This window comes from Alligator sinensis, unplaced genomic scaffold (genome assembly GCF_000455745.1).
Source record: "Alligator sinensis unplaced genomic scaffold, ASM45574v1 scaffold1143_1, whole genome shotgun sequence".
NCBI lineage: Eukaryota > Metazoa > Chordata > Crocodylia > Alligatoridae > Alligator > Alligator sinensis.
In genome coordinates, this window is record NW_005842947.1 from 96,217 (window position 1) to 123,602 (window position 27,386).

The following is a 27,386-nucleotide window of genomic DNA, read 5'->3' on the forward strand; positions in this document are numbered from 1 at the left end:
CCCCCACCGCACGCACGCACCCCCCCCCTCTCTCTCTCTCTCTCTCTCTCTCTCTCTCTCTCTCTCTCTCTCCTGCTCACTCTTCGAACCGGGAGCCCCAGTCCGGGGAGCAGGCAGAGACCAGAATCAGCTGTTCCTCCACCCTGCTCCTGTTCACTGGGAGCAAAGTTGAAAGAATAACAAGGAGCAAACCTCCTGCCCCCCAGCCTGGGACCGGTCTGGGAGCAGGTTGAGAGGCTTTGCCCTGCTGCTTCAGTCATATCCCAGAACAGATCAGAGGAGAGCATACAGGCGTTCATTGTTGTGAGAGTTTCTCTCACAGGCGAGGTCTTACAGGTTGACACCTGGAAGACCTTTCTTTTGGAGGAGGCATGTTTCCCTCAGAGAAATTGAATGAACTTTTGTATGCTCATAATTTCTACTGGGAGAGCAGCAAATCTCCCAACAGAAACATAATGCCTGTGTGTGTTCATAGTTTTACTTTGAGTCATAGCTGCAGCCTGTAGGTTATTGTATCTTTTGCACCACTGTGATGCTGAAACAAGTACTTTTGTATTTTCACTTAGACCTGAACACTTTGGGTTAAATGATGTTTGTACACAAATGCATCTTTTATAAACTTGCAGTGTAGGATCATACTTATTTGTCAGTAGCTCCTGGAGCAACATTAAGCCTGTTGTCCCTTTTATGCAATTTTTTAATTCTGTTTTCTTAAGTTACCAGTTTTCATGTCAGTTTCATGCTTTTTTTTCAAATGCCTTGATGCTACCGCTATTCAGCCCTGTAATGCCAATGCTTAAAGTGTTTGGGATAACTTTGATTGCAATGCTGCCATGTTAGGATGAAGCCCTTGTCTGTGGCACCACATATGGCAAGGGCGTGTTGATGATCCTGTAGTCAGAATGGCTGTCCATTCAGAAAGCTTCTCTCCTACGAAAACTGCTTCTCATATTATCCATTTTCATTATAGGTATTATAGTAATGGCTAGAAGCCCCAACTGTGATTAAGGGTCCCATTACATTAGGTTGGACATCAAGGTAGTAAAAAGAGAGTGCCTGCCTGTTCAGAAAAGCTCACAATCCAAATACACAAAGCATAGAGGGAGTGGAAGGTGGAAAGTATGGCCACATTTTACAGATGCGTAACTGAGGTGCAGAGAGATTTAAGTGACTTGCCAGAGATAATATAGTGTGTAGCAAAACAAGGAATAGAATTCAGGCCTCCCAAGTTCCCAGTCTAGTGCTGAACCACAAAACCATAGGGATGCTCTAAAAGGCCACATAAACACAAGCATGGATGTTTGGTTCCCCGGGGACAACTATCAGCAGGACACCTTGTGCTGCTGCAAGTTGTCCCTGGGAACACTTGTGCCATGCGCCCTCTGGGTTACCCCGGGGTATGGTAGGGAAGGCTGGGGCCAGCAGCTGTGCTGGCCCTAGCAACCTTACCTGGGGTCCCAGGGGCCTCCTGGGGCTGCAGCAGCGGTGATCCTGCCGCTCGGAGCCTGGCTGACAGCCGGAGCGTGGCTGCCCTGTGTACACCGCTCTCTTTGTTTGGGGGGATTTTGTGCAGTTTGGTTTTTTTTGACCCCTGGATATCCAGGGGTCAAAATAAAAACCTCGGGCTGCTCCCTTGCAGTGTGGAGAACACCTGCATGTGCAGTATGCGGCACCGCAGGCATGTCTGTAGCACCACATACCGCATAGCTGCGCTTGTCTGGATGTGGCAAAATTCCTGAAATATGAGGTAGTGAAAAGCAATTCTTCATTCTGGTATTTATAAACAATATTTGCAAGGTAAAAATCAAAGGGAAAAATTAGTACAAAGTAGGAATGGGATATGCCAACAACCCGTTATTAACACTGTCTGAGAAAATGGTGATTTTGGACTCGGAAATGCTTGTTTCAGAGAACATTAGCCTTAGTGAGACATATATGATCAGTCCTTAGAATCATGACCTGACTTCTATTTCAAGATTCCTCACGCCACTGGAGAAAAATGGGACAAAACATGTCTTCCTCTTTGGTTTCAGTGTTTTTACGTACTTAAGCCCATTTGTTCTCTTGAGCTTTTCTCTATAGGTGCAGTCAATGCCAGTAAGTTTATTGTTGGTGAAGGGGATAAGGAGCTCCCTACTAACGCCTCCTAAAATTTTCTCCTGTGTAAAGGATTCTTGGGTCCATTTTGTCTAAGAGGTTCTTACCTCCACTTTTGCAGCAGTTCTTTGATATGTATCAGGAAGAAAACGTGTGTGCTAGCAAAGCGTCTTTTTCTGTTTCCCATGAAATGATGCCTAGCTTTGGTTAAGAAGGAACCATTCAAAATAACTATTTTCTTCCTCTTTCTTGCAGACATCAGGCATTTTTTGTCAATAGGCCAGAATAATAACCGAACTCAAAAATATTCCAAAGTTGGGTTTGTGCTACCTAGCATAGTGCCTGCTTTATTGGTGAAACTGCCTGGTAACAACTGTGGCAGCTCTAGTGATGGGGGATGAGCGTAGAGAATTGACACAGGATGGTTTCAGGACATGGTCCCAATGTTTCCCTTTTCCAGCTTCCTGGGGAGGAATGGGACATCTCAATTTTTGTGGGGGTGGGAATATATAATACACACACACACACCCCTTCTATCATGAAATTGCCATCACACACCTCAAACCGTATTAAGAAACCTACCCACCTGTTACAAAAAACTTACCCGCTCCCATGTGCCCTCGTGCACCCACCCGCTGCCCTTCCCTAACCCAATCACAGTTCCTTAGTCCAAGCCCCAGTTGGGATTTATAGTCTCAGTTCATTCACAATCCTTGTCGATGTCATTGTTACTTCTGCTGCTGCTGCTGATCCTGTTGTTGTCCTTCTCACTGTCTCCAGGTCCAGTTGCATCATGCCCTCCCCATTTTCCTTTTCCACTTCCCCTCCCCGGTGGTCTTTGAACAGCCTGTGCCACATGTCCCTTTTCCAGGTGGAGTTGGCTGCGTTTTCTCCATCCTCACACACCAATTTCCAGCAGTAGGACTGGAGGTCAAATGGACTTAGAGGTCGCTTAGCTCACAAAAGTTTGCTGGGCTCTGTTGTACAGCCTCCCAACTCCAGAAGCTCATCCCACTTTCTTAGGGTAACCTACAGGGGACAAGAACTTCCACTACTCCCAGGAGGGGAAAGCAGAAGGGGAGGAAAAATGAAGATGGGGAGAAAAAGGTTTCACTCCAATCCTGAGAGAGCATCCTTCTGCAGCTGCCAGCAAATCCAGTTCTTCGAGTGGTTGAAAACATAGTAGTCTGTGCAGCAGTGCTGAAGATTCAGGGTTCACCTTGATGATGATGCAGCAAGGGGGTTGTTAAAATGCCCAGAACTTTTGTTTTCATATTTCTCTTCTAAGAAATTACATTAGAAAGTCAAAACACAGACAATGACAGATTGACAGTTGTGCATGCAACCTGATTTGTTTCCTTCTGCATTACGATAAAGGCTTCAATTATTTGGTCATATACTATGTTTTCCATAGGACACCTGGCTCATTCCATGTACAAAGAGACAGAACTAAAGTTACCCAGGCAGTTTTCTAACTTTTGAGTGCTTGCCTTTGTTGCTCACATAATAAAATTAATGTCTTTTATGAAATTTAATTACATTATCCACATCACACATGGCATTTTATAAGAATATCTATAAAAGACTTCAGAAAAATGTTTAAAAGAATATATATGTGATGTCCCCCTGCTTCTGCATATTCAAGATTCTGGTCAGATTTAGTTACAGTATTTTATTCTTCTATCGACTGTATTTATCATAAACGTATAGATGCTTATACACTGGTCAGATTTTATGTTAATTAAATTAAGCATGAAAGGTTTTAATCTAAAGAATTAGTTGTACTTGTTAAGAAAGGGTGCAAAAATGCTATTGATTTTTTTTCTGTTCTTATTCCAGGACCTTTTAAGATGCAGAGTTTTGACATCAGGGATTTTTGAAACAAGATTTCAAGTAGATAAAGTAAATTTTCAGTAAGTGCATTAGTAATAATTTATGATTACCAAATCACACTAGTTCTGGAACATCTGATTCGGATGTTTCACCTCATCCTTTATATTGTAGGCATGGTATTTCTTACAGCTTTTGTCCTCATAGGACATAATATAACTGTCTTTTACTCAGAGAGGGCAGAAATTGATAGAAGCATCTACTGATGTTTCGGGGTTGAGCTGTTATTTCTTATTAATTCACTGTTAATGTTTACTTCCTTTCTCTGGGCAACAGCCTGCAGACTCCAGGAATAATATTTACATGAGTAAGCATTTGTATAGTTGGGCCCAAAGAATTAAACATGCTCCTTCCTCTGGAGAGCCATGGTCTCTGGAGTTTGAGTGTTTATGTTGCATTTCAGTGGTTTTCAACCTTTTTTCATTGCAGACCCCTAGAAAAATTTGAGTGGAGGTGCAGCCCCCTTGAAATTGTAAATGTGGGTATTCACAAAATTTATTTTGATTGATCATAGTCATTTTTTCGCAGACCTCTTAGACACAGTCTGCGGACCCTCAAGGGTCCGTGACCACAGGTTGAAAACCACTGTTGTATCTCCATTAAAGTGTATATAGTTTTCTACATACTCCTCATTGGGCTTATAGTTTATATAATATAAAATAATATTATTTTAGAACAAATAAGTGTGTCAGCATGGATTGGGCAAGAATTTAACCTGGATGCTTCCATTTACTGGACAGGTACCACTAAATTTTGTAATCTGAAAGCCATGTCTGTTGAATTGTGGTATATCTAAGCACATTGTCAGGCTTTCTATTTAAACCCAACCACAAGTTGTTCTAAAGGCTTAAAAATCTACCATCTTCTTAAAAAGTTTCGTTTTCTTTTGGAATTCAGTACAATGTGCTGTGCAAGACAGAGCAGATTGAATTTTACATCTTGATCACACTGAACACGGTTTCAGGAACCCCCTTTCCCTTCAGGGAACATTTTATTGCTGATATTCTCCTTGAAGCTGTCACACTTTTTAAATTGCATGCTTCATGTGACTTTCCCAGTGCACCCAAGTGATATAACATCCTATGGCTTTTTAACAGCATGTTTGATGTAGGTGGCCAGAGAGATGAAAGAAGAAAATGGATTCAGTGTTTTAATGGTGAGTAATTTCTCAGTTCTACACCACATTTTTAATCTGTATTTATTTTCTGCTACGAGTTTTTTAATTTTCTTCTTATTTTTCACTTACACTGAACTTAAACAAATCGGTCCCATTAAAATGTAAGTGCTTTTAATTACTTTATCAGTTTGGTGCTCCTTCTTCACTTTTACATTTCTTTATTGAAATGATGTTTAAAATAAAAACCTCATTTACATGAACAGATTAAAATGGCATGTGTTTTAATAGCAAAACCCAGTATCAAAAATATTTCTTCAGATCTGTGTTATAATATATATTGTGGAGAAGTCTGGGGAGCCATTGTGTGGTTGTGTTGAAGTATTACCCTGCTGAGCTTGTTTGGGGTAACTAAAACATTTTGCGGTCTCTCTTTTTTTTGTGTGTCCCCCAAGATGTCACGGCTATCATTTTTGTTGTGGCCTGTAGCAGCTACAACATGGTAATAAGGGAAGATAATAACACAAATAGACTACGGGAATCTCTGGACCTCTTCAAAAGTATCTGGAATAATAGGTAATTATTAAACCTCTTGGAAATGGTTATCTTAATTTAGTCACTAGGAAAATTGGTAGTTAGTACTTCATTTTTCTAAGCATTCTTCAAACTTAAATCAGTTAAACAGTAAGATAAATTAAAAGCAAATATATGCATATATATATATGTGTATATATATGCATATGTATATATATATGTGTATGTGTGTGTGTGTGTGTGTGTGTATATATATATATTTCAGTAGCTCTCTAGTACAGTTACATATATTGAAATTAAACTACCTTTCCTTACCATATTAATGTTTGACAGATAAATATTTAAAATAAAACTGCCAGTGTACAGGTACACAATGGAATACAGTGATACCTTGCTTATGAATAGGCCCCATTGCCAAGTACTTAGATTTGTTGTTTAGCAGTACTGTTACCATATTTGTAAGTGATAAACTTGCTAACCAGATAACAGTTTGAATAGAGACCTAATGCAGAATAAGGGAAGCATTGTCAAAATGATGTGCAGTGTAAGATAATGAAAATTAGAAGGAAATGTCCATCATTATGCTGTACAACATGCAGTGATTTCCAGATGCAATAAGGAAGGATTTTAAGCGCAAATACCTGTGGTTCAGTATCTCAAAAATAGCCTGGGACATTATTAGCACAAACGTAGGTTATTTTCCTCTGATTCGTTAGGCATCATACTCACTTGCCTCAGGCCACTGTAAGACATAGGATACTAGTTTATGTTTGAACTATTAGTCATTTCAAATACAGCTGTTAGAAAAAATGTACAGAAAGAGTAAGTGATTTCCAATATTTCTCCATTGCTTTACAAGAACTACACACATACTCACCTATTAGAAAACTCTAGTATTTATCGTCTGAGTATAATGCATTTAGAAAGTGTTAGCAATTTTATGCCTCACGTAAATGTTTCCTATCTTGACATCAGTGAGTTAATCAAGAAAACCTTTTTAGCTTGTTTCCTTCATCAGTGTCTAACATATATTTTTAAAAGTTTATTAATCTGTACAGGTGTGAGTTCAAAATAACTGAAATATTAGTTTAATTCACTTATTTTTCTTTTAAGATTGATTAAATAGACTGCACACAAAATCAGCAGCTACAGAGATTTCTGTTGATGTGAAATGCTTGTCTGATAAATGCACTGCAAATAGTACCAACATCTGATTTGTTTTTGACAGGTGGCTACGGACCATTTCTATCATTTTGTTCTTGAACAAACAGGACATGTTGGCTGAAAAAGTCTTGGCAGGGAAATCTAAAATTGAAGATTACTTTCCTGAATATGTGAATTACACTGTACCTGAGGATGGTAAGCTTTTTTAGCTGCTGGAATTTAAGAAGCAGGTATAATCCTTGTTTTCAACAAATGCCACAGAGCTCTCAGATTCTTGAACTAACTAGTGGTGCACCACTGTGAAGAGATATGCCACATGCCCCAGTACACACCAAAGAGAAACTTACCTTCAGGAAGGCCTTTTCTTTTCTCTGAGTAATAAACTCTGATGAACAGATGCTGCTCCAGTGGTATGTAAAACAACAACAGCTGGACAAGGTACCTGATACAGGTATAGTAAAACATCCTTGCTCTGCCTTCAAGCAAGTCCCAGTGTTGGCAGGCAGTAGGAGAAGCTGCTTATGGGAGCGAACCCATAGCAAGCATGCGATTCTGGGCTGCACTTTACACTGTATTCAGCAATAAGGGAGCCAAAGATGGTGTAAAGGCACCTATGCATACTCTCTCTTCTCATCCTCACCTCTCCTCCAGATCACACATTCCCCTGTGCTCTTCTTCTGTTTTGGCAAAGCTTTCTGTGCTATTCATGGAAGTGAAGCACAGAATCAGATGCTTGCTTTCCTTAAGATCTACTCTTTGAACAAATATTAAGATAATATTCACTGACTGTAGATCCGGCCTTCCTAGCCACGTAAGAGCAGATTTGTTATTTGATGCATTCATAAATGTGAACCCAGGCATCTTTGTCTAATAAACACCTGGAAAAACTGAGCAGAGGAGAAAAGTGTTAATAACTACATAAATTGTGAAATCTTAATGCCAGATAAAAAGGCAAAAAAATATTTTTATATTATATTTTAAAGATATAATATTTTGTGCTTTAACTGGCAAAGCTATGAACAGAACTCAAAGTGACAGAATGTATAACTGCTGAGTTGCTGTTTTCTCTTTTCAGTTGTGTTCCTATACAAAATCCACAAGTTTGTTCCAATAATCTAAGTATTTTACAGTGAAACCTTTTTCTGGTTTCTGCTGGGTTACTGAAGGATCACTGTTGTAAGAAAAATTATGTAATTTTTAAAAAGGACATTTTTCTTTTTAAAGAAAAGTGTGTGCTTTTGCATTGATTATATTATTGAGAAGCTAAACTACTACATATGTAGCAGCTTTACGGACAGGCTTGAGGGGCATTTCATAGTAAAAGAAATCTGAACAGTTTAGCCATTCTTTCTAATCACATTTTACCAGATTAAATCCTTGTATGTATGTCTATTCACGTGAATAAAATGTTGGATGTAAGAAAGAAGGTGCCAGAGCTATCAACTGTTTAATATTTGATGTGATCAATAGCACCATAAATAATTTACCACTTTATTCAGAGCTCTTAAAAGGTATGGAATATTCAGAAGTTTATTAAGATGCTGATTATACAGTGTCTTTACATTTTAAAATACCAATTGTGAGTATACAGTAGACAGTTTATGTTTTTAATTCTTACAGTAATGACTACCTTATTAAATGTTTAAAATAGCTGATTATTTATTTCATTTATCTGATATGATTTATTTTTAATATACAGCAACACCAGATGCAGGAGAAGATCCCAAAGTCACAAGAGCCAAGTTCTTTATCCGGGATGAGTTTTTAGTGAGTAATTTTAAAAACTTGCATCTTGCAGCATCACAGAAAATTCTGTCATTAAACACAATGAGTAGTACACAATGGGTTTCTAGAGGTGTGGTGGCATTTTGCCAAACAAAGGTAGCAGAGTCTTCCCAGCACTTTCCTAGATCTCCTCAACCATGCATTTCTCAGCCTTTTTCAAATGTTCAGTGTGTTTATTTCCCTGTTAAAGAATGGTAAATCTCAAACACAAAAAATCCCAGGTGCCAAGATCCATGTGGTTTATCAGTGGGAAAGCTGGAAAGAGTACTTTGGAGCCCTCCTCTTTCTTCTTGTTCCCCATTGTGCACACATATGCAGTAACACAGACTAATATTCCTGTTTCTGGTTAATGAGATTTTTTTCTGAATGTATGTATCTTTAAAAGCTTACTCCCAGTGCATAACACACATTAATACCCCTAAGCTGACTATACAACTAGTTGTGGTATCCATAGCTTATTGTCAAAGTCTGTGCCATTCTGTCACAGGGTTAGAGAAAGATCTGTGTTTTAGTCTGTCAGATACTGGACACAACAAACTGAGCTGTTTACAAAACTTAGCTGTTTGATAAGCCCCTTACTTAGCCAGTGAAATTGCCATTTTGAAAATGTAGCTTGATTTAAGTGCTGTAAGACACACAGGGGCAGAGGTTATATATGCTTATATGAATCTTGAAAAATATAATAGTGTTAAACATTCATATCATTAATACATCATTAGACAACCTCAGAGAAAGAATGCTTTCAGTGGGACAGTAAGCAAGTAAGGCTGGGATAGCACTTCTGCATTATGTTTTAAGTAGTTCTGAGGCAATTTAGAAAGAGCAACTTTCAGCTTTTTGTGAAAGAAGGATTTTGTTAAATCAATGGGCACTTTAATGCACATTAGCCTATTTTAATCCACATTAAAGTGTCACTAAAAACATGCTGTATAGTTTATGCACATTGAAATAGACTAATGTGCATTAAGCATCACTTAAAAGCCATGGGGCATTTAAACACATACATTTGTCTGCTCCAACACGCCAGAAATCCAGTGCATCAGAGCAGACCCAATTAATCGAGTCTGCAGAGCACACAAATTAATACCCCTGGTGCTGTGTTGCACGCATTTGTGTAAACAGCAAAATGCACATTAGGCTAAGAAAATGGCAGTGGTGCACTTTGAAACTAAAACACGTTTGATATGTTTTAGTTCAAAAGCGCGCTACGACCATTTTCTCAGCATTGACACACATTTTGCCATTTATACAAATGCACATGATGTAGCAACAGGCACTTTTAAGAGCACTCAGTGCTGCATCACATATATGCGTGCATGTGCTAAAGCTCTTTAGTTAACGTGCATTAAGACAGGTTAATGCATATTTTCCTAATAGCTCACAATGGAGGGCAGCTGTACAGGTACACAGAGCTTGGAGCACAAAAATTGACACGCCCCAGCAACCTTCCACATCATATGTATCAGCATCACTGCACATCTCCATGCTGAAAAAATGGCAGTGGGATGCTTTGAAATAAAACACATTAAATGAGCTTTATGTCAAAGCGCCCCACTGCCATTTTTTCAGCTTGGGGATGTGCAGTGACACTGATACATGTGACACGCAGGCACTTTTAATTAGCACAGCTCTCTAATTAAAGCACCCAGCATTGTGTCCCACAAAACATTTAAAAATGCCCAGTTACTAGATTTAATGTGCATTAACTAAAGCGTGTTAATGCATGTGTAGACATAGTAAGAGCAAAGAAACACAGACTGTACCAGTGGAGTTTGGTGTTTCACAGATTAGAGAAGAGGCCCAATTTCTTAAGGAATGAGAGAAAAAGAGTTTGATTTGCTTTTGCGGAGTGGTCTCACTGCCTTTTGTTACATTTTTATTTCCGTTTGTTTTTATATACAATCCAAATTTTTTTTCTTGTCCTGCTGTTTTCTGCTTTCAAAGACAGTTCAGGCAAATCTACATGTACTCTTTTGCATTCGTGTGTGCTGGGTTGGTCATCCACTATAACTGCACCTGGTGCACTGCAGCTCCAAAAACTCTCGCTCTGCTGACCCTGATTGGGAGCCAGTTGTGTAAATAAAATGCAGACTAATTAAATAATTTTTAAAAGTATGTTTAAATGTGAACACGCCTCTATCTTGCATTATAATATTTACCAGTAGATGGACTGCCTGATTTTTCTAAGGTTGTTGCCCATCTGTAGTTCTTCCAGTGGAAATTCAGAGAAAAACTAGGTTGTGAGCATCCTGTATATGAAATAATTGACTAGGGCACAGCAGGATATATGCTGTTTGGCTCACCATCCCAAAGCCTGATGGATCCAGCTCTGTGTCTTAAGGTCAGGTTACATGTTCAGGCCAGTAAGAGAGCCTCATGACTTTGCAAGCACAGCATTTATGCCTTCGGTGTTTAGAATTCTCCAAACTCAAACCCTGATGTTCTATATGCAGGTTTCTGCTACTGTGCATGTTTTGCTTTGATACACCTCCATTATATGAACTGGCCTTACAGATAGGCTAGCAGGACAAATCTCGTTCATTTGGATTTTTTTTTTTTTTTTTTTTTTTAATCTGAAAAATTCACTACTGGAATTGAAGCAGCTACTGTTTGAATAAATTGAGTGGAGTTCCAAAAATGGAATGTTTTGTTCCTTTCAGAAGAATCCTAGCCAACTTGACCTGTGTATAAATATAGGCAGCCAATGTGAAATGCATTCTTGCATTCTACTAAATTAAAGTGTGAGGTCTGTTTTCCCTTAAGTAGGCACTCACTTGTATTAATACAAGTCTAATATAACTCCTTAGAATATAATAGAGTATTTCCTAAAATGAGAACGTTGCTTAAGTGTCAGAGCACAGACATACAAGTGTAACTGGATTTTCCTCACATATCCTGGTGAACTGCCTGCTTTGTACTACACGTTTTTACTATACAAGCATTGTGTAAGATAAGCACAATGCAAATAGCTAAAAGTGACAGAGCCCTGGGCCTTAAAGGAAATGGATCTGAGTTGTGTCCCTTGTTAGCACTATAGAAGTCATTTGGCATAGTGTATGGAACAGGGAGGTGTGAAGCTATAAGTGATCATAGGGGATTTGAACTGCTTTGAACCCTTGGTGCTGAAAGGCCACTTTGTCCAGGTTGGAGAGTAAGTAATAAATGCAGAGGTGTGTGTATTAGATGCACACATTTAGTGAAAGAATCAGTACTTAAACTCAAAGAAAAAATAACCCAGTGCCCCATCTGAACAAACTCTAAACTGCTCACTTGCTAAAATATGCAGGACTAGAGGTCTGGCCAGCCCAGCCTGGGTGAGTAATCTCTGTGTGCTATACAGCAATATCAGTCTACTTGTCACAATACATTGAGATTGTCTTCCTTGAAGGAAGCATGCCTGAATATATAAATGGAAGCAACTGAAATAGCTTTTAGAGGCAGCATGAATAGGTATTTTGGGATCAGTAACTGCAAAGAATCAAAGTGACTTGGAAGTAGTTTGAACAGTCTAGTCCTGATCTCTGCCATAGTTTTTGTGCAAAAAGAAAAGCCTCAATGAAAGAGTGCAGGGAGAGTGGAACTTAAGTTTGGGTCCAAACATTTTCTTCTGGAAAGATAAAAAAAAAACTCTGATCAACTAGGTGCTCTCTGCTTGTTCTCAGTGGATTATTATGGCTCTGCACTTTGTAGAAGTGATGAAATATTACTTATCCTGGATATGTGAAAGAACTGTGACGCATCTATGTAATATAGCATATATAAATTTAATTTATATTTAATATACAGATCTACATTACACTTTCTGGTGCATCTGTCAGATTAATATCATTAATACCATGCTCATAAATTAGGGTTTGCCTCTGTTGATTTGGGACAGACAAGTAATCTCAGCCAAATATGGATGGGAGCATGTTGCATATAGTTGGATGAATGCCACAGTGAAAACAGAGATGGAGTTTTACAGTGATAATAGCTATTTGATGTATTACATATCAAGAATGCAGCTATGTAAAAAAAAAATATATATGTTGTTCAACATTAATGTTTGATCTGACTCATTTTGCAGTCATAATCAATACAGCAGGAACAAGTTACCTATCACCTGAATCTAGTTCTAAAATCAATATTTATCTCTGATAGGTTAACCCTTGGGGCCTATTTTTTGGTGTACAGTTAATGAGCACAAGGGAGGCACAGTCATGGAACAGGTGCAAACTCTTTTAATTTAGTTAAAACTACACAAAATAGATGCTCCAAAACAACCACTGCTTTTAATTGGCCTAGACACTTAATCCATTTTTAAGCACTGTAATTTGTCAAATCTTTAGCTTTTATTAGTCATTTAAAATTACCTCTCTTAAAAGTTTGATCCTGTGTAAGGGCAATGACTATATTGAAAATAGACAGTATGGAACATTAATCTAAAGACAGAGATAGGTAAACCTGCCCTTTTATTCTTCATAAACTAAGAAAATATGCCCTGGTAACCTACAGTATGATTCAGAAGGGAAAATATAACAATACTTTATCTTTCATAATCTTTCATTTGCCCTTAGAAAAGATCCAAAAAGGCCACTAGTAGTTTTCTCATTGACTGAGCGGAGGATTATTTTAAATGATTCCTCTTTTAATCTGACATTCTTGTTTCTGGATTTCTGTCTACTAGTGCAAGACCGGGAAAACCACAAAGCTCACGAAGCTTTTTGGTCCCTCAGGGCAGGGTTTGTGGTCGCTGCTAGCAGTAGGGAATGCAGTGTTTCCAAATCGGACTGCCCCTTTTTTGAGTTCTCTAAACAAAATCTTTGGGGGGAAAAAGATGCTTCTTTTTTCATATCTATTCAGTACTTGGCTTCTCTGCTGAATGCAAACGTTCAGCAGTAAATCGTGAGGATCCCAGTCCATTTTCTAGTATATACTGTCCATTCTGTAAAACCAATAAGGTAGGCCACCAATTGCCAGTGAGCTCTATCAAACAGATAATTGAAAATGGTAAAACTATTTGGGCAGACCCTCTGGCCATGTCTACATGAAACACTTTACTGTGCAGTAGACTAATCTACTGTGCAGTAAAGCATCACTGCCTACACGCACAGGTGCTTACCACACAGTAAATTAGTCTGCTGCATAGTAAAGGCAAGTAGCATTAATTGCACATGTAGGCATGACTTTTGTTGTATATGGGGCTAGTCACACTATCTTTTAAACTACTAAGCTGGATGTGGAGAGAGAGCATATTTTTGTCTGGTATAAGAGCAGCTGTGGAAAACTGATATAATTGCAAACCTTTGTAAACTACAATTGGGCACCTTAAAGCATCTCTTATAGTGAAGAGATTTTTGCATGTGCCCAGTAAGGGAGATTGTGGAAATTAAGCCCATGCTTGGATGCTTCAGTGTGGAAATTAAGCTTATGCTTGGATGCTTCAGAGGATGAGAGCTACCAAAAACTGGGGGATGAGAAATAGAGTGTTTTTTCCTTTTGTTTTTTTTTAAATTAGGAGGTCCAAGTTCCAGAAGAAGTGGCTGCATGCAGCCCAGTTGTCTCCTTCATTGGCTATTTCTGTATTAATCAGTCATTTTATGTCTACTTTGGGCTTTCTTTAATGCTTTTCACTGTAATAACTTAGCAGTGACATAATCAAGACATCCATTTAAATGCAGATACCTAAATGGGATCCAATTGCCACCACCTACAGTATTAGTAGTTTTAGTAGCAGGGATTAAAACTTCAAAACAAGCAACTGAGAACTGAAATTTGGCTTAGACTGGATTTCTTCCCTTTGCTTACCAACCGCTTTCCTGCTAAGAGACTTGATACTTGTATATCTACTTGACTCATTTATTCAGAATGTGCCAATACTGTATCTGGCTAGTCAAGCAGACATCTCTGAAAACTGGCTGTTATTTTCTACATGACACAACCTGAGTACATGTGGTTACTGGAAGGAGTAACTCCTGTGTACACAGCCCTAAGGAATCATTCCTTACTGTCTCATTTTTTCTGCAGAGGATAAGCACGGCAACTGGAGATGGCAAGCATTACTGCTACCCCCACTTCACATGTGCAGTGGACACAGAAAACATCCGCAGAGTGTTCAACGACTGTCGAGACATCATTCAGAGAATGCATCTTCGCCAGTATGAACTCTTGTGATTAGGATCACTGTGGAGCCTGTGGTTTTAAATTCTTTGCTCCTTAGTCTATTATCCCACACAGGGTGGAAGAATATATTATAGAAATGTCAGTCCCATCAGTTTGTTTACCTTGATTATTTAACCCTCAAGTTGATTGGAACCAAGTTTGGGTTTCTTTTCTTCCATGCTTTTTTGGGACTATTTGTGTGCTTTATTTTGACATGCCACTTCTTTATCATTCCACTAAGCCCTCTGGGCTTAAAAACCTTTCCTTAGGTTTTTTTTCCCCTTAATTGAACATAGTCTGCTAAATTTTTCAAGCAGGCTAATGTTACTTCAAACTGGTATCTCTCAGCTGGATGACACTAAAGTCATAACTATCCCTGTGTGTGGGTTCCTTTTTTTTAACATGACATCTAAGAGTACTTGATAGGTGAAAAAAAGAATAATGCACTTTGTATCAGGTTATTAAATACTGTTGAGGAAGTATACACACAATGTAGCAGCACCACAATATTTATTACTCTGTCACAGTTTTTAGCATTACTGAGTTGCAGGTCAACTGATAAAGTGACCTCCTCTTTTAAGCCGTTACTGGCACAGGAAGTAGAGTAGACAATGAGAGGAACAGTGAAGATAAGCAATTTTTCTGGGGTTTTGGGGCTAAGTGTCTCTGCACACCTCAGGCATTTGAATTACAGCTACTTTTTCAGCCTATTACATCTAGGCAGAAAATTAACCACCCTCAGTTCAGTTATTTGTGCTGTCCACAAATGATCCTCTTAGTTTAGATCATTCTTGGACAACAGTCCTCTCCCCTATATATATTTTTTGTTTTACTGCTGGTTTATTATATTGTACAGACTGTAAAATGTAATATTATTTTGTACAACTTTATTGAAGAAAAATACTTGTAGAAGATCTTTGTGCCTTGATTATGGCTGTACCTGTAAAATGAGCTAAGATGTAAGTATGTTTTTGACTGCGCTGTACAGCTTGATGTCAACCTTACCTGCAGCAGTGACTGGAGGTAAGAACTTTATCTGTAGAGTTTAGGGGTTTTTTTCTGGTTTATATAAAAATGCTCTTTAGTATAAAAAATTATAAATTATGCAAATTAACCACTTACCTTTCCAAGTAAGGTATTACAGTCACCGGATGTTGCAGCAACATGCCTTTCTCTTTTGAAGTCTCAGCTTTAAAACATTGGAATTCATTCAAGTGTCCAAATTGCAACCTGGTGTTGTTTTAATGGGAACCAAGGATTTTTTTTTCTTTATCTTTAGAAACTATGTTTGGTAATTCTTTGGTCATTCATAGAACTTCACAATTGCCGAAGCCAATTGTGAATGTGTAAAGCACCATTCTATAGAGCTCTTCAATCTTTGTACCAACAGCAGCTTTCATTGTGCAAGTAAATAGCAAGAAAGAAGAAGAAAAAAAAAAAAAAAAAAAAAAAAAGGAGTAAACCCTTGTGTCTGGCCTAAGAGAATTACAAGATGACATTTTTATTTCTCTTTTAATAAAGAGACACATTAGAAAATTGTTTTATTTTAAATATTGTAGAATCAAAATATGTGAATATTTCTCAGACTTGAATAATTTATGCAAATGACATTCTCAAAACAAGTTGTGGTACAGTACAATATACAAAAAGCAAGAATTGCTGTAGCAATAAGGCATGTCCTTTTTAGTAACTATAACACTGCTTTATATTTTATACATGGGTGTTTTGTGTCTGTGAGTATATACTTTTCCTGTGTCCAAGATAACCTGTACAAATGTCTAAAGTTACAGTTGCAATAACAGAAACAGAGAGAAAAAAGTGTTAGCTTACATTACTTCAGACATTGTTTTATCACTCCTTGGATTGTCTCCACTCTGTTTTAGTTAAGGACAAATTGAGCTCTGAAGTGTTTTCACCCAAACACTATGAACCAAATTTTTATAATAGAGGCATGACTTACTGTTTGTAAACCCAGTCTTTTTTCACTTATTAGACTGTAGAGAAAATTCAGTAATTGGTTCTATTTTAAAAGGGGATTGTTTCAATACTAAGTCAGAGACACTGTACTAAGACCCTTCCATAGTTTCTACCCCTTGCCATGAAATTACTACTGGGCTGTAGATATTTTTATCTCTGTATCTACTCCAGAGTTCTCATTGCGTTTCCCAGAAAGTGAAAGGCAGAGAGTAGTTAGTAATAGGTATAACTGGACACAGAAATTCTCTCGCTTTCCCTATCAAATCCTCCCCGTCAACAAACTAGCAGTTTTTTCTAAGAATAAGCGATGCAGGTAGGCTTAAAAAGTAACATGTTAGGCTAGAGCTCCCTTCTTCCACAAGGACATCAGAAGGAAACTTCCCAATGCAAAACAGTTTTCCTTCTGGTTAAAATGGGATTTTGTTCCCTCTTCCCCCATGCCAAAACAAGCAGGGACTCTAGCCTCTAGGTCTTTGCCATCTACCTACTGCCAACCATTTGGAGGCCCTCTGACTTCACCAGCTCTGAGGCCCACTGTGGCTATGCTGTTGGGGTTTCCCCATGCGGCAATCTTCATAATCCCATTAAAAGGGAGATTCCAGCTTGAAGGTAGTTCTACAATAAGGTTAATGTAACCTCCTTTGGTAACTATTTTGGAATCCTGTAGGGGCACATAATCCAGGACCAAGGCATAGGTAACTGTTAATACAGTGGTGTCTGACCTCCCTTCCTGGGGAAGACTGGCAAACGAAGGGACCCCCTCCACACAGATCTCTGGGATGCAACAGGGCCTTCATTTTTACAATTACCATAGCACATTTTTAAAGACAGCAGTTTGAGAGGTGTCACCCTAATTTTTATAGCAGGTTCGAAGTGTTTTGACACTTCTGACACTTGACAAACTGGACTTCAGAGGGTTGGGATATTTGACACTTACTGGTAGACAAGAGCTGCAGGTTGCAATCATCAACATCTGACTTTAATGCATCAGGGACTAGTGGATTTCTTCTCCCAAGTGACAGTCTTGCCCACCACATCCTAGAAATGTTAAGGAAATCTGCATCTCTTAATGCTGATTTATCTAGCTCCTGCTGACATTAACAGTCTCTCACACAAGAAGGGCATGCAGCAATAAAATATACAGGAGTGTTCCAGTTTGCAAGCCTAAGCCTCTACTAGGGTAGGACAAGTGCAGTCAAGTGATGAGGCTGTAATATTAACATAATGTACAGTTAAACTTTTAATATACATATTTGATACAAAAAAATATAGCAGAAAAGGACTCATTTGATTGTAGAATACAGTATTTTTGTACAGCATGAAACAATTTCAGTTAATTATTTATCCTGTAGTAGTCATATCAACTGTATAGGACTTCTATGGTATGTGTGAATGCAACCTGCCTTTGGGCTAGCAATCAAATTAGGTCATTTGCTGGCATGAATATAGTCTGATGTTTGACTGTTCTCAGCTTTGGTATCAGTGACTGACTGCAGATGTTTGGCTCTTCATACTGCTTTATGCTTACTGATTAAACGCTGAGCAAAATAAAAAGATGGCATGAGAAAATGAGCTAGTAGGAGGACCACAAGCAGAGCTCCAGCTGCACAGTATATAGTAAAAACTCTGCTCTCAAATGGAAGGAAGCACTTCTGGAGGGAGAAGTTGGTTGGTGTTATGCTACCCTGAAAAAGAAAAAGATTCAAGTTGCTCTTACAAGGCTGGGCACAGGTTTAGTTTGCTGGTTTTAAATCAGACACAATGGGATAGTTATCATGTTAAGTTCTACCTTGGGTGGCAGGACCTGACCCAGCTTCATAGCACTAATGCCTTCTGCCATTCCCCTGTAGTCTGTCCACACCCTAGAGTGCAGTAGAGTAAGGAAGTCTGCACTGCAAACGGAGTGTAGTGTTAACTCAGGTTTCCTAATCAAAATTGGTTAACATTAAAATAGATGGGGTGGTGTCTAACTTGGATTTTGAGCTTGAGTTGGGAACTCAAACTCAAGTTTATAGAAGGGATTGAACTTGAACTTCAGGTGGTAACCAGACTCAAAAATCCATCATTTGAATTAAAGTACCAGTGAAAACTCTCATTTGGATTAGTCCAACCTGAGTGGAGAATTTTTTTTTTGCAGTATAAATCATACATCTGACATGCTGCAGAGATTAGCTGCCATCAAGCTGCATACTTTCTCAGAAAAAAATTAAATAGGAAGCAGGTGTTAAAAGTAAAACTTCCTAGCAAAAGAATCATACAAAAAAAAAAAAAAAAAGAGAGAATATACAGATTGAGAAGGAGGCTTGGGTAATGGATAAAGAAAGTCTCACCCAAAAGCAGCAAGTTTCAATAATGAGACTTACCATGCTGTGAAGTGAATGGACAGATTGTGGATTCTCTATTTTAAAAGAGAACTTGTCAAATACTTGGAGTATCTTAAAATTGGGAAATTAGTTCTTAGTAATATCGATGATAAAAATAGTGAGCATTAGAACTATCTACTGAAGCATAACCAACATTCTGTAGGACATGTGAATTGGGGACACGGAGGCAGATTTTTGCCAGAAGACAAGAGTTTGCCCTGCGTAAAGTGATTAATGGGCAAGCTTGAAAAGGCAAGACCACCATACAGGTGGAGGCAGACGGTCTTGCTTTCATAGTTGATAAATCAACCAAGAAAAATTAGTGTCTCTACTGTTCAGTACACAATACTGATAATTTCTACAAGTCAATAGTTTACACTGCTCCCTCTTTATAAAAACATTCCTACATGCTTGTACTCGTGTACAGATCAAGCAGTATCACTTGTATGCTACACAGATTGTGCAGCTCCCACTGCTATGCTTTATAAAGTGGATGCAGATTATAAAAAGTGTTGCGTGTTTGAAGGAGTCAGCTTTTTTTGTTTTTTAAAAATCAGTGGCATTGGTTAAAAAAAAATAGATAACCATCTCTGAATAGCAAGCTGACAAAAAAAAAAAAATAAAAATATTAAAACATACCATAATGAAACTAGGGTTGTTTCTATTCCTCCAACTGAACGATGGGACACTGACTTCTAGAATTTTCCCATCATGCAGTACTTCACAGGCACTGTGGGTATGGCCACTCAGAATCAAGCGGGGATGAAACCACCATATCAGCTATATTGGAAACAGTTAAAGAAAAAAAATGTAAACAATGTTTAAATGCATTTTTTAAACAGTGACATGACTTAATACCTACTTTTTCTTCTGATGGGATTCCAAATAGTCTCTTTGCGCTAATGTTTTTGCAGAATCCTCCTATTTCCCTGGTCTCAAACAGCTTTGTGCGTTTTTGTAACATTTTATTAAAAGGGGTGCTTCATTTGGCCATCCTATGCATTAGAACTTGTGCAAAGCCTAGTATGTCACTGGCACCACATAACCCTTGCTTTTAAAAAGAGAAATGCTGCTTTCTTGTCTAGGAGGAGAACTACACTGCAAAACTTGAGCACATACATTTCTACTGTAGGAACCATATGCTGCCCATTTAATTCATTAGGATGTTTTGTTTGCACTTTTTATGGTAATTAAGTCAGTGAAGATAATGCTTAGAGTGTGTTGGAGAAGATCACTGACTTATTAGTCCTACCAAAAATGGATTACCTGTATACTCTCAAACTTTACATAGAGTACAAAATGCTACACTAAAGATAATGTTACTATAGCAGACTCAGTGCCTGGACCTACATGTGGCACAATCGTGGAGCCAAGACAGACTCTGGTGGTCCTTAGGCAGCACTTCTACCACAGAGTCTGCAAAGCCTCACTAATCGGGAAGAGCTGTGTTCAGCTTGTCTCAGCTAGCATTTGCTCTTTCCAATATGATATAAATAATTAAAAGATTTCAAGAAGAGATGTAAAGTTATGTGATATTAAATAAAGATGCTAAATTATCAAACCTTTTGTGAAGCTTCTTGAGAAAGTACATCATACTTTTCTTTAAACGGGATGTTCTTCTCCTCAGGAGGGGCAGAATCTTCTCCAGTGCATTCAGAGTCACTCCTCCTATAAAGAGGGTAATGCTTGCAGGGATTCAGATAAGAGCAGTTATTAGCTAACGGAAGTCTTTGGACAGTGTTACCAGATACATATCTTTACATCCCCAACAAACCTGTAAAAGGATTGGCTGTGAAACAGGAAGCTGTTCCACCTCTCTGCACCTTCTGCTGGAATGCTTCTGTTCCTGCAAACAAAATCAAGCCAGACAACTTATGTTTTTCATGTCTCAGTGGTAAGAGGAAGAACCTCAGATCATAGAGACTACTTCAGTACAGTATCTCATGGAAGCTGCTACGTGGCCTTACAGAGTTAGAGTTTAAAAATTAGGGGAAGGAATTTTAAGAGCTAAAAAGAAGGGAGAAAAGCTGTATGATGAAATGCAATCAGAGAATAGGAAAAACAATAAAAGAAATCTTCTCCAAATAAAAGATGTCCATACAGAGTGGTGGAAGAGTAGATGATACTGAATGAACAAAGCTTAAAATGTCTCCAAAAAAAAAAAAAAAAAAAAAAAAAGCCAATTCAGAACTAGAATTAAGTTCTAGGGGAATTTTAAGGATGGCATGAGTATGGTTATATCTTCTGTATATATGAGAATCTAATAGCAATATTTTACTGTATATGCTGGACCATAGAAATTTGTTATGGCCCTAAAAAGACAGTTGTACCCTAGCAAGTAAACAAAGTATGCATGAAGATCCTGGCTCCAATGGGAGTCAGCTTGGTCCACAACCCAGGATAAGAAGTTCAGGGTCCAGGTTAAGGCAAAGCAAATAGACAATTTTTGTTGAAAAGACAGAGAGGATTTAGAGCTTGTTGTTAATACTCTTCTTACACAAGAGAAGCAGCTTTATTATGGAAAAAGAGCTAAAAGTGTCGATGGTAGAATCTCAAGATAAATATTCCTCCCTGATATAACAGGTTATAAAGAATACATGAGGAAAGTTGAACAGGAGATGGTAGACTGAAAAAGATGCCTGTTCATGAAATGATTCATAACAACTTTATCCAAAGATCTTTAAATGCTCTGCAACATGAAGTGACTCACCAAAACTTGTACAGGTCATCAGTGGTAAAGCCAGAAATAGGATCTGTGTTTCCTGACTGCCCATCTGTTACGTCAAATTGCCTTCATTGTATCTGGCCAGCACTCAAGGCAGAATCAAGGTAACATGTGGTGAACAGTGATGAGTTTAATGAAGTCATGGTAACTGAAATCAGAATTTCATTATAGCTAAAAGGAAGCTAGAAAATTTGATGGAATCAAAGGGACACCTGTCTTTCTGAAGGATGAAGTAGAGACCCTATATGGGCAGGGTGGATTTGATTTAAATCCAATCAATTTGAGTCACGATTTAAATCACTGGTCAGGAAGCTTCGATTTAATCATTGTTTTCTATAAAAAGTGCATTCTTGTTTGATATCCTTTATTCATTTAACTTCTTGAAACTTTGCACTTTTAGAGAAAGGTAAGGGCTTGACTGTGTGTACACAAACTTGCAGAGACAATAGGGCTGATGGGTAGGTAATCAGGTCTGTTATCTCTCATTTCCATATACGCTGTTAAGAAAGATGTTCTCTCTAGAGACAGCAAACTCTCCCTGTGCCTGAAGGGTGGCATTTGTGCCCCAAAGCTTGCAAAGAACAATTTCTCCAACTACTTAGTTGGTCTAATAAAAGATATCACATCTACCCAATGAACCTTGTCTGCCTACTCTGGAGACAAATCCACAGTTCGAGAACTGAAACTAAGCATCACAGAGATACTCAATGGGATCTTGGATGGAGCATGGAGTCCCATTGGGTAGAGTGGTTTTCTTTAATCTTTCCTAATCTATAGAGGAGCCTCTGGGAACCCTGTAAGATTGGGCCCCTAATATAATCCATGGCCTGCTGTGACATGTTTATTAAACTTTTCTAAAAAAGGTGACATGAATATATTGTCTCAAATAGTATAGAATTAGAAGTTATAATCCCTATTCCATGATACCTTTGAGCTTTAACATATCTTAAATTAAAACTATCTTTATATAAGTTGCTTTTAAAAAAAATAATCTTAACCAAAAAAAAAACGATTAAGTAAAAAAAAAAATCTGATTTAAATAATTTTTTTTTTTTTTTTTTTTTATAAAAAGGTAGTTGATTTATCTGCCCCGTATATGGGAAGTTTAAGTGATTTCGTGAAAGAGAAGGTGGTTATGGGAGCGTTGGAATATATACAAGTGTGATCTGCAAGGTGATGTCTGAACAACAGGATAGGAAGAAGGGTTCTAGTGACAAGAGGGTTGGAGACAGATTTTTCAGAGAACCTGTATTCTAGGACCGTAGCACCAATACTTCACTTACCACAATGAACTGCTTTCGGTAGCAACCACTTGGTAAACACTTACCTGCTGGGAGCAATTCAATTTATGAGAAAGCTCAATGAGCTTTGCCTCTGCTAAACTGCAGATGGTGCAGCCATCACCCTCCAGAGCAACACTGTTCACCAGCACAAAACTGAGAGAGAGAGAGAGAGAGAGAGAGAGAGAGAGCGCGCGCGCGCACGAACTGTTTGGTGACTATGCATTAGTGGCACAACAAGGTACCATCTTTTGATGTGTTCACAACTTGCATATATTCAAGTCAAAACATACAGTCTGAATCCAGTAGTGGCTGTTCTCAGCTCACATAGTTATGGTGCAGATGTGTCACAACTTCTGTGGAGCAGAGACAACCAACGCTCCAAAGCTAACTGCCCACAGAAAGTGCTATTACAACGTCTGGCCACTAGGTGCCAGGGAACCCAGTCTGCATTAAAAAAAGGGTTGCTAGGCACAAAACTAAAAAAGGAGACACAAGACAGGTTCCACATAGTAATTTTCCCATGCAATAAGCTTATTACACATTTTTCAAGGGATCACATTACCCCTGAAAAGATGCACACCACAGGGCAGGGCAGGGCAGGTCTGCATAGCGTGTATCTGTTCCATTTTATGATGTTTCATGACCACGCTCTTCTACATGCTCCTGAAACAAACTATCAGCTGCCACTGCTCTACATGCTCACTTGTTTTCATAGATCTAATTGGCAAAATATCATTCAAAATTGTAACAAGAGTTTAAAAGTATATTTTGTTTGCAGTGCAAAAGCTGATAACATGGAATTATGAGGGAAAGTCAAGCCACTGCAAATTTTTATTTGTTCAATAAGTGACTCTTAGCAAAATTAAGGCAAAGCTATAGTGCAGAGGTCCTCCAACTGTGGTCCGCAGACCACCACTGGTCCATGAGCTCCATTCAGGTGGTCCACAGAAAGGTTATGGAACAAATCAAGAATCTCTCTACTTGTAAGGTAAAACTACCAAGATTAAAATATGAGTTGTGCGCTTTGATTTGTAAAAAAGTTTATTAAGTGGTCTGCTGAGACCCTCAGCAATTTGCAAGTGGTCCGCAAAAAAAGTTTAAGAACCACTGCTATAGTGCTTTTGGGAGCCACTGTTCCAACTATTTTGTTTTACACCTAAAGAGATGGCTTTCTAGTCAAGCTTTAGGTTTCAAGCACAGCTTCCACATCCTGCTTGCTCTGCAGCCACTTAACTGTACTTTCCTTTTAGATTTTAAATTAATCTTCTCTTGCTGCTAGCCTATTACCCATCACAAGCATAAACAGCAATTCTCTTGCATGCAAACAGCCAACAGAGAAGGGTGTATTCAGATTAACCACAAAAGAGGAACAACTTTGTGATTAAGTCTGTTACATGCATAAGTGAGCTACATTAATCATGCAAGGGTTACTAGAATATAGCAGATGAGTTTAAATCCCAACCAATATTTTTCACCAAATAAGCTGTATGGTTTGCACCTGTTTTCTGCACATGAATCTTCCCAGAGTCTATTTAATAACACAGTTTGTATCAGTAAGCGGGTTAGTCAATACGGTATTACACATACAAGCTGCAGTGTACTGTAAGTAAATTGCTGTACTATTTTAGTAAGGGCAGCATAGAGTCATTTCTTATTCCATAGCTATTTTTAAAGTTAGCTACTATACATGCATGTGTAGCACCAGACCTGCTTAACAAGAAGGTGTACTGCATGGGCCTGTATTATACTCAGTGTGCGTGTCTACACATGCACTTTAATGTGTGCATTAAAGCATCACTAAAAACGTGCTATTTAGTTAATGTACATTAAAATAGGCTAATGCACATTCTCCTAGTACCTCACAATGGCAGATACTAAATTAAATGTGCATTAACTAGAGCGCATTAATGCACATGTAGATACTCCTAGTATTTCTCTTTCCTGAATGGTATAGCACAGAGGTTCCAATTTATTTATTTTTATTAAACCCCTTCCAGATTTACCAGCTGCCTGTGTACCCCTACCAGCATATGTTTTATATTTTAACCCCTTAGGGCATTTTTACACAAGCAAGCACCGCAGCACTTCGAAAAGCACCCGGCACTGTGAGGCTTGCAGTTGTATAAGCAGCAAAATGCACATCAGTGCTGAGAAAATAGCGGCGGTGTGCTTTTGAACTAAAACACATAAAAGGTGCTTTATTTCAAAAGCACATCACCGCCATTTTCTGCATGCTCACACACATTTCACCAGTTGTACAACTGCACGCGATGCAGTGCAGTGCAGTGCAGTGCATGTCAGCTTGCAAGCAGACCAAACTCAATTAATTGGCAGATCTCTGGCATGTTGCAGGACCAAAAATTATGTGTATAAATGTGTTTTAATGCCAATTAGTATTATAATGAAAATTAAATCTTCCATTACATAATTTCTCCTACATATGCACCAGAGATGTCCACACCCCGGCATATGCATACCACAGTTTGGGAACCCCTGGCACAGCAGTTCCATGCCTGCTTAGAATGTTTAATATTTAAAAAATTAAGTCCATTTTTATTTGTACTTGTATTGCAATTTGTATTTGTTATTGTTATTCTTCCTGCACAGAATTAGAAGTTGCAAGTACGCATGACAAATAGTCAACAGTCAAAATATTTATCAAGGGTGGGGTGGAGCGGGGCAGGCGGGGAGGAGTGCAGAGTCTGACAGTATGCTTTTCAGCAGAGGCAATGTTCCCGTGTCACTGGAGTAGATAAGCCAAGGAGATATGCTAAATAAATGTAAACTCAACAGTTTATTTACTGGACCCTCAAAGGTTTCTCCAACTAATATTAAAAGCTTATTACCTCCTACAGTGTATGGTGGCTTACTTAGAGGCAAATCCTGAAGTGATCCCAGTTAAATCATTCCTGTGCATACGGACTGCAGGATAGGTGTTCTGTTGCCAGAGTCCACAAACAAGGGCTGAGCTTTGATAATAAAAGGGAGAACTTTCTACCAATGGTAAATGTTGGTATTTAAACAATGAACAATTTAGCTCAATCCTATACATTTTTGGGTAAACAATAACAGGAAAAAAGGGTTTAGCAAAATAAAAAAGAAGATCTAAGAAATAAGAGGGTCTGAACATTAGCAAAAAGTAGCCTTACTTGACTCCTTTCCGGGTTACTAGCATTTCTGGGGTGAAGTTGAAGACTTTTTCAAATCGTTTTAACTTGTAAGTGGTCATTCTGTGTTTTGTTAAACAAAAAAAAACAAAAAAACAAAAAAAAACAAAAAAAACCACTGTGATACTCAAAACCTTGGCATAATACACTGAAGACTGCCTTTTACATTGGTTTACAAATGCGGTAAGCAGCTTACTTCTCCGGTGTCCACATTATACCTTAAGGCTCAGATTCTGCTGCTTTGCCACTATGCTCTGGCTTCAGTCTTACTGCAGTGTACACTTACGCCCTCCTGTAAATACAGCAGGTAGAGGCCACTCATCCTCCCTGCTGCAGAAATAACAAGGAAAAGGGAATACCCATCTATCTCTAGGACCCCTATCTATAGGATCTATTGGGCTGCTGCAATTCAACATGCGTTAGAGCAGTGCTGAGTTTGTTGTGCCAGCACAGCCAAACTGGCTCTGAAGAGAATAGTAGCACAAGCAGGAAAGCACACAGTGAGCATGAAGGCACTTTCATAAGGCATTCCACCACCCAGCCCAAAGATCTGACTTCTAAAGTGAAAGCCTGGCTTAATCCATACTTGAAAACATTCTAGATCAGGGCAGGCAATTATTTTGGGTGGAGGGCCGCTTACCGAGTTTTGGCAAGCTGTTAAGGGCCACATGGGTAGCTCTACCCCTTGACAGGTGTGCCCCCCCCCCCGGTCACCATCTTGGGACTGGAAATCCTGCCCCCTAAACCCTGACCTTTGCCACCACAAGTCCCTCCCCATGCCCCCAGAAGTACTCCTTTCAGCAAGAGGTTTTGCCATCTTGGAACCAGAAAAATACCAATTGATATTCTAAAAAACGTGAACATCTAAATCATTCATTAATTTGATTTCAAAACATATTTTTGTCCTGCTTCACATGTTTCCATAGTGTACATAGTGGTGACTGTATATAATAGCTTAAAATGAAGTCTTACTCTTGTATATTAGGGAAGTATAGGTATTTCAGGTGTGGGGGTGGATAGGTGTGAGGGGTGTGTGGGGGCCATGTGTGGGAGATGGTGGCTGTGGGGTGTGGGTCTGCATGTATGGGAATACAGCCAGGAGCCACATGGTGCTGGAGCAGGAAGGCAAGAAAATGGCTAGGGGTG

At 38.7% G+C, this 27,386-nt stretch overlaps 2 protein-coding genes across 12 annotated transcripts in view; one reads left to right on the top strand and one right to left on the bottom strand.

Moving 5' to 3' along the window:
- The window catches only part of GNAL (G protein subunit alpha L), a gene marked incomplete at its 5' end in the record, with an annotated part of 108,501 nt that extends 92,322 nt beyond the window's left edge, over window positions 1-16,179 (top strand). The window contains 6 exons of the mRNA XM_006036342.3: window positions 3,937-4,010; window positions 5,085-5,143; window positions 5,557-5,677; window positions 6,864-6,994; window positions 8,499-8,566; window positions 14,591-16,179. Of these exons, the coding sequence (XP_006036404.1) occupies window positions 3,937-4,010; window positions 5,085-5,143; window positions 5,557-5,677; window positions 6,864-6,994; window positions 8,499-8,566; window positions 14,591-14,737 (600 nt within the window). The remainder of the gene's footprint in view (window positions 1-3,936; window positions 4,011-5,084; window positions 5,144-5,556; window positions 5,678-6,863; window positions 6,995-8,498; window positions 8,567-14,590) is intronic.
- A 72-nt stretch (window positions 16,180-16,251) lies between these two features.
- MPPE1 (metallophosphoesterase 1) overlaps window positions 16,252-27,386 on the bottom strand; it is a 35,228-nt gene continuing 24,093 nt past the window's right edge. For 10 of the 11 annotated variants that reach the window (XM_014526064.2, XM_025192592.1, XM_025192594.1 and 7 more), the window contains 6 exons: window positions 26,223-26,303; window positions 23,118-23,226; window positions 20,840-20,911; window positions 20,628-20,750; window positions 19,705-19,845; window positions 16,252-18,387 (listed from right to left, as the gene is read on the bottom strand). In XM_014526064.2, coding sequence (XP_014381550.1) covers window positions 18,211-18,387; window positions 19,705-19,845; window positions 20,628-20,750; window positions 20,840-20,911; window positions 23,118-23,226; window positions 26,223-26,303 — 703 coding nt within the window. In that variant the 3' untranslated portion in view covers window positions 16,252-18,210. The remainder of the gene's footprint in view (window positions 18,388-19,704; window positions 19,846-20,627; window positions 20,751-20,839; window positions 20,912-23,117; window positions 23,227-26,222; window positions 26,304-27,386) is intronic. The other variant, XM_014526065.2, reaches the window with a different exon arrangement.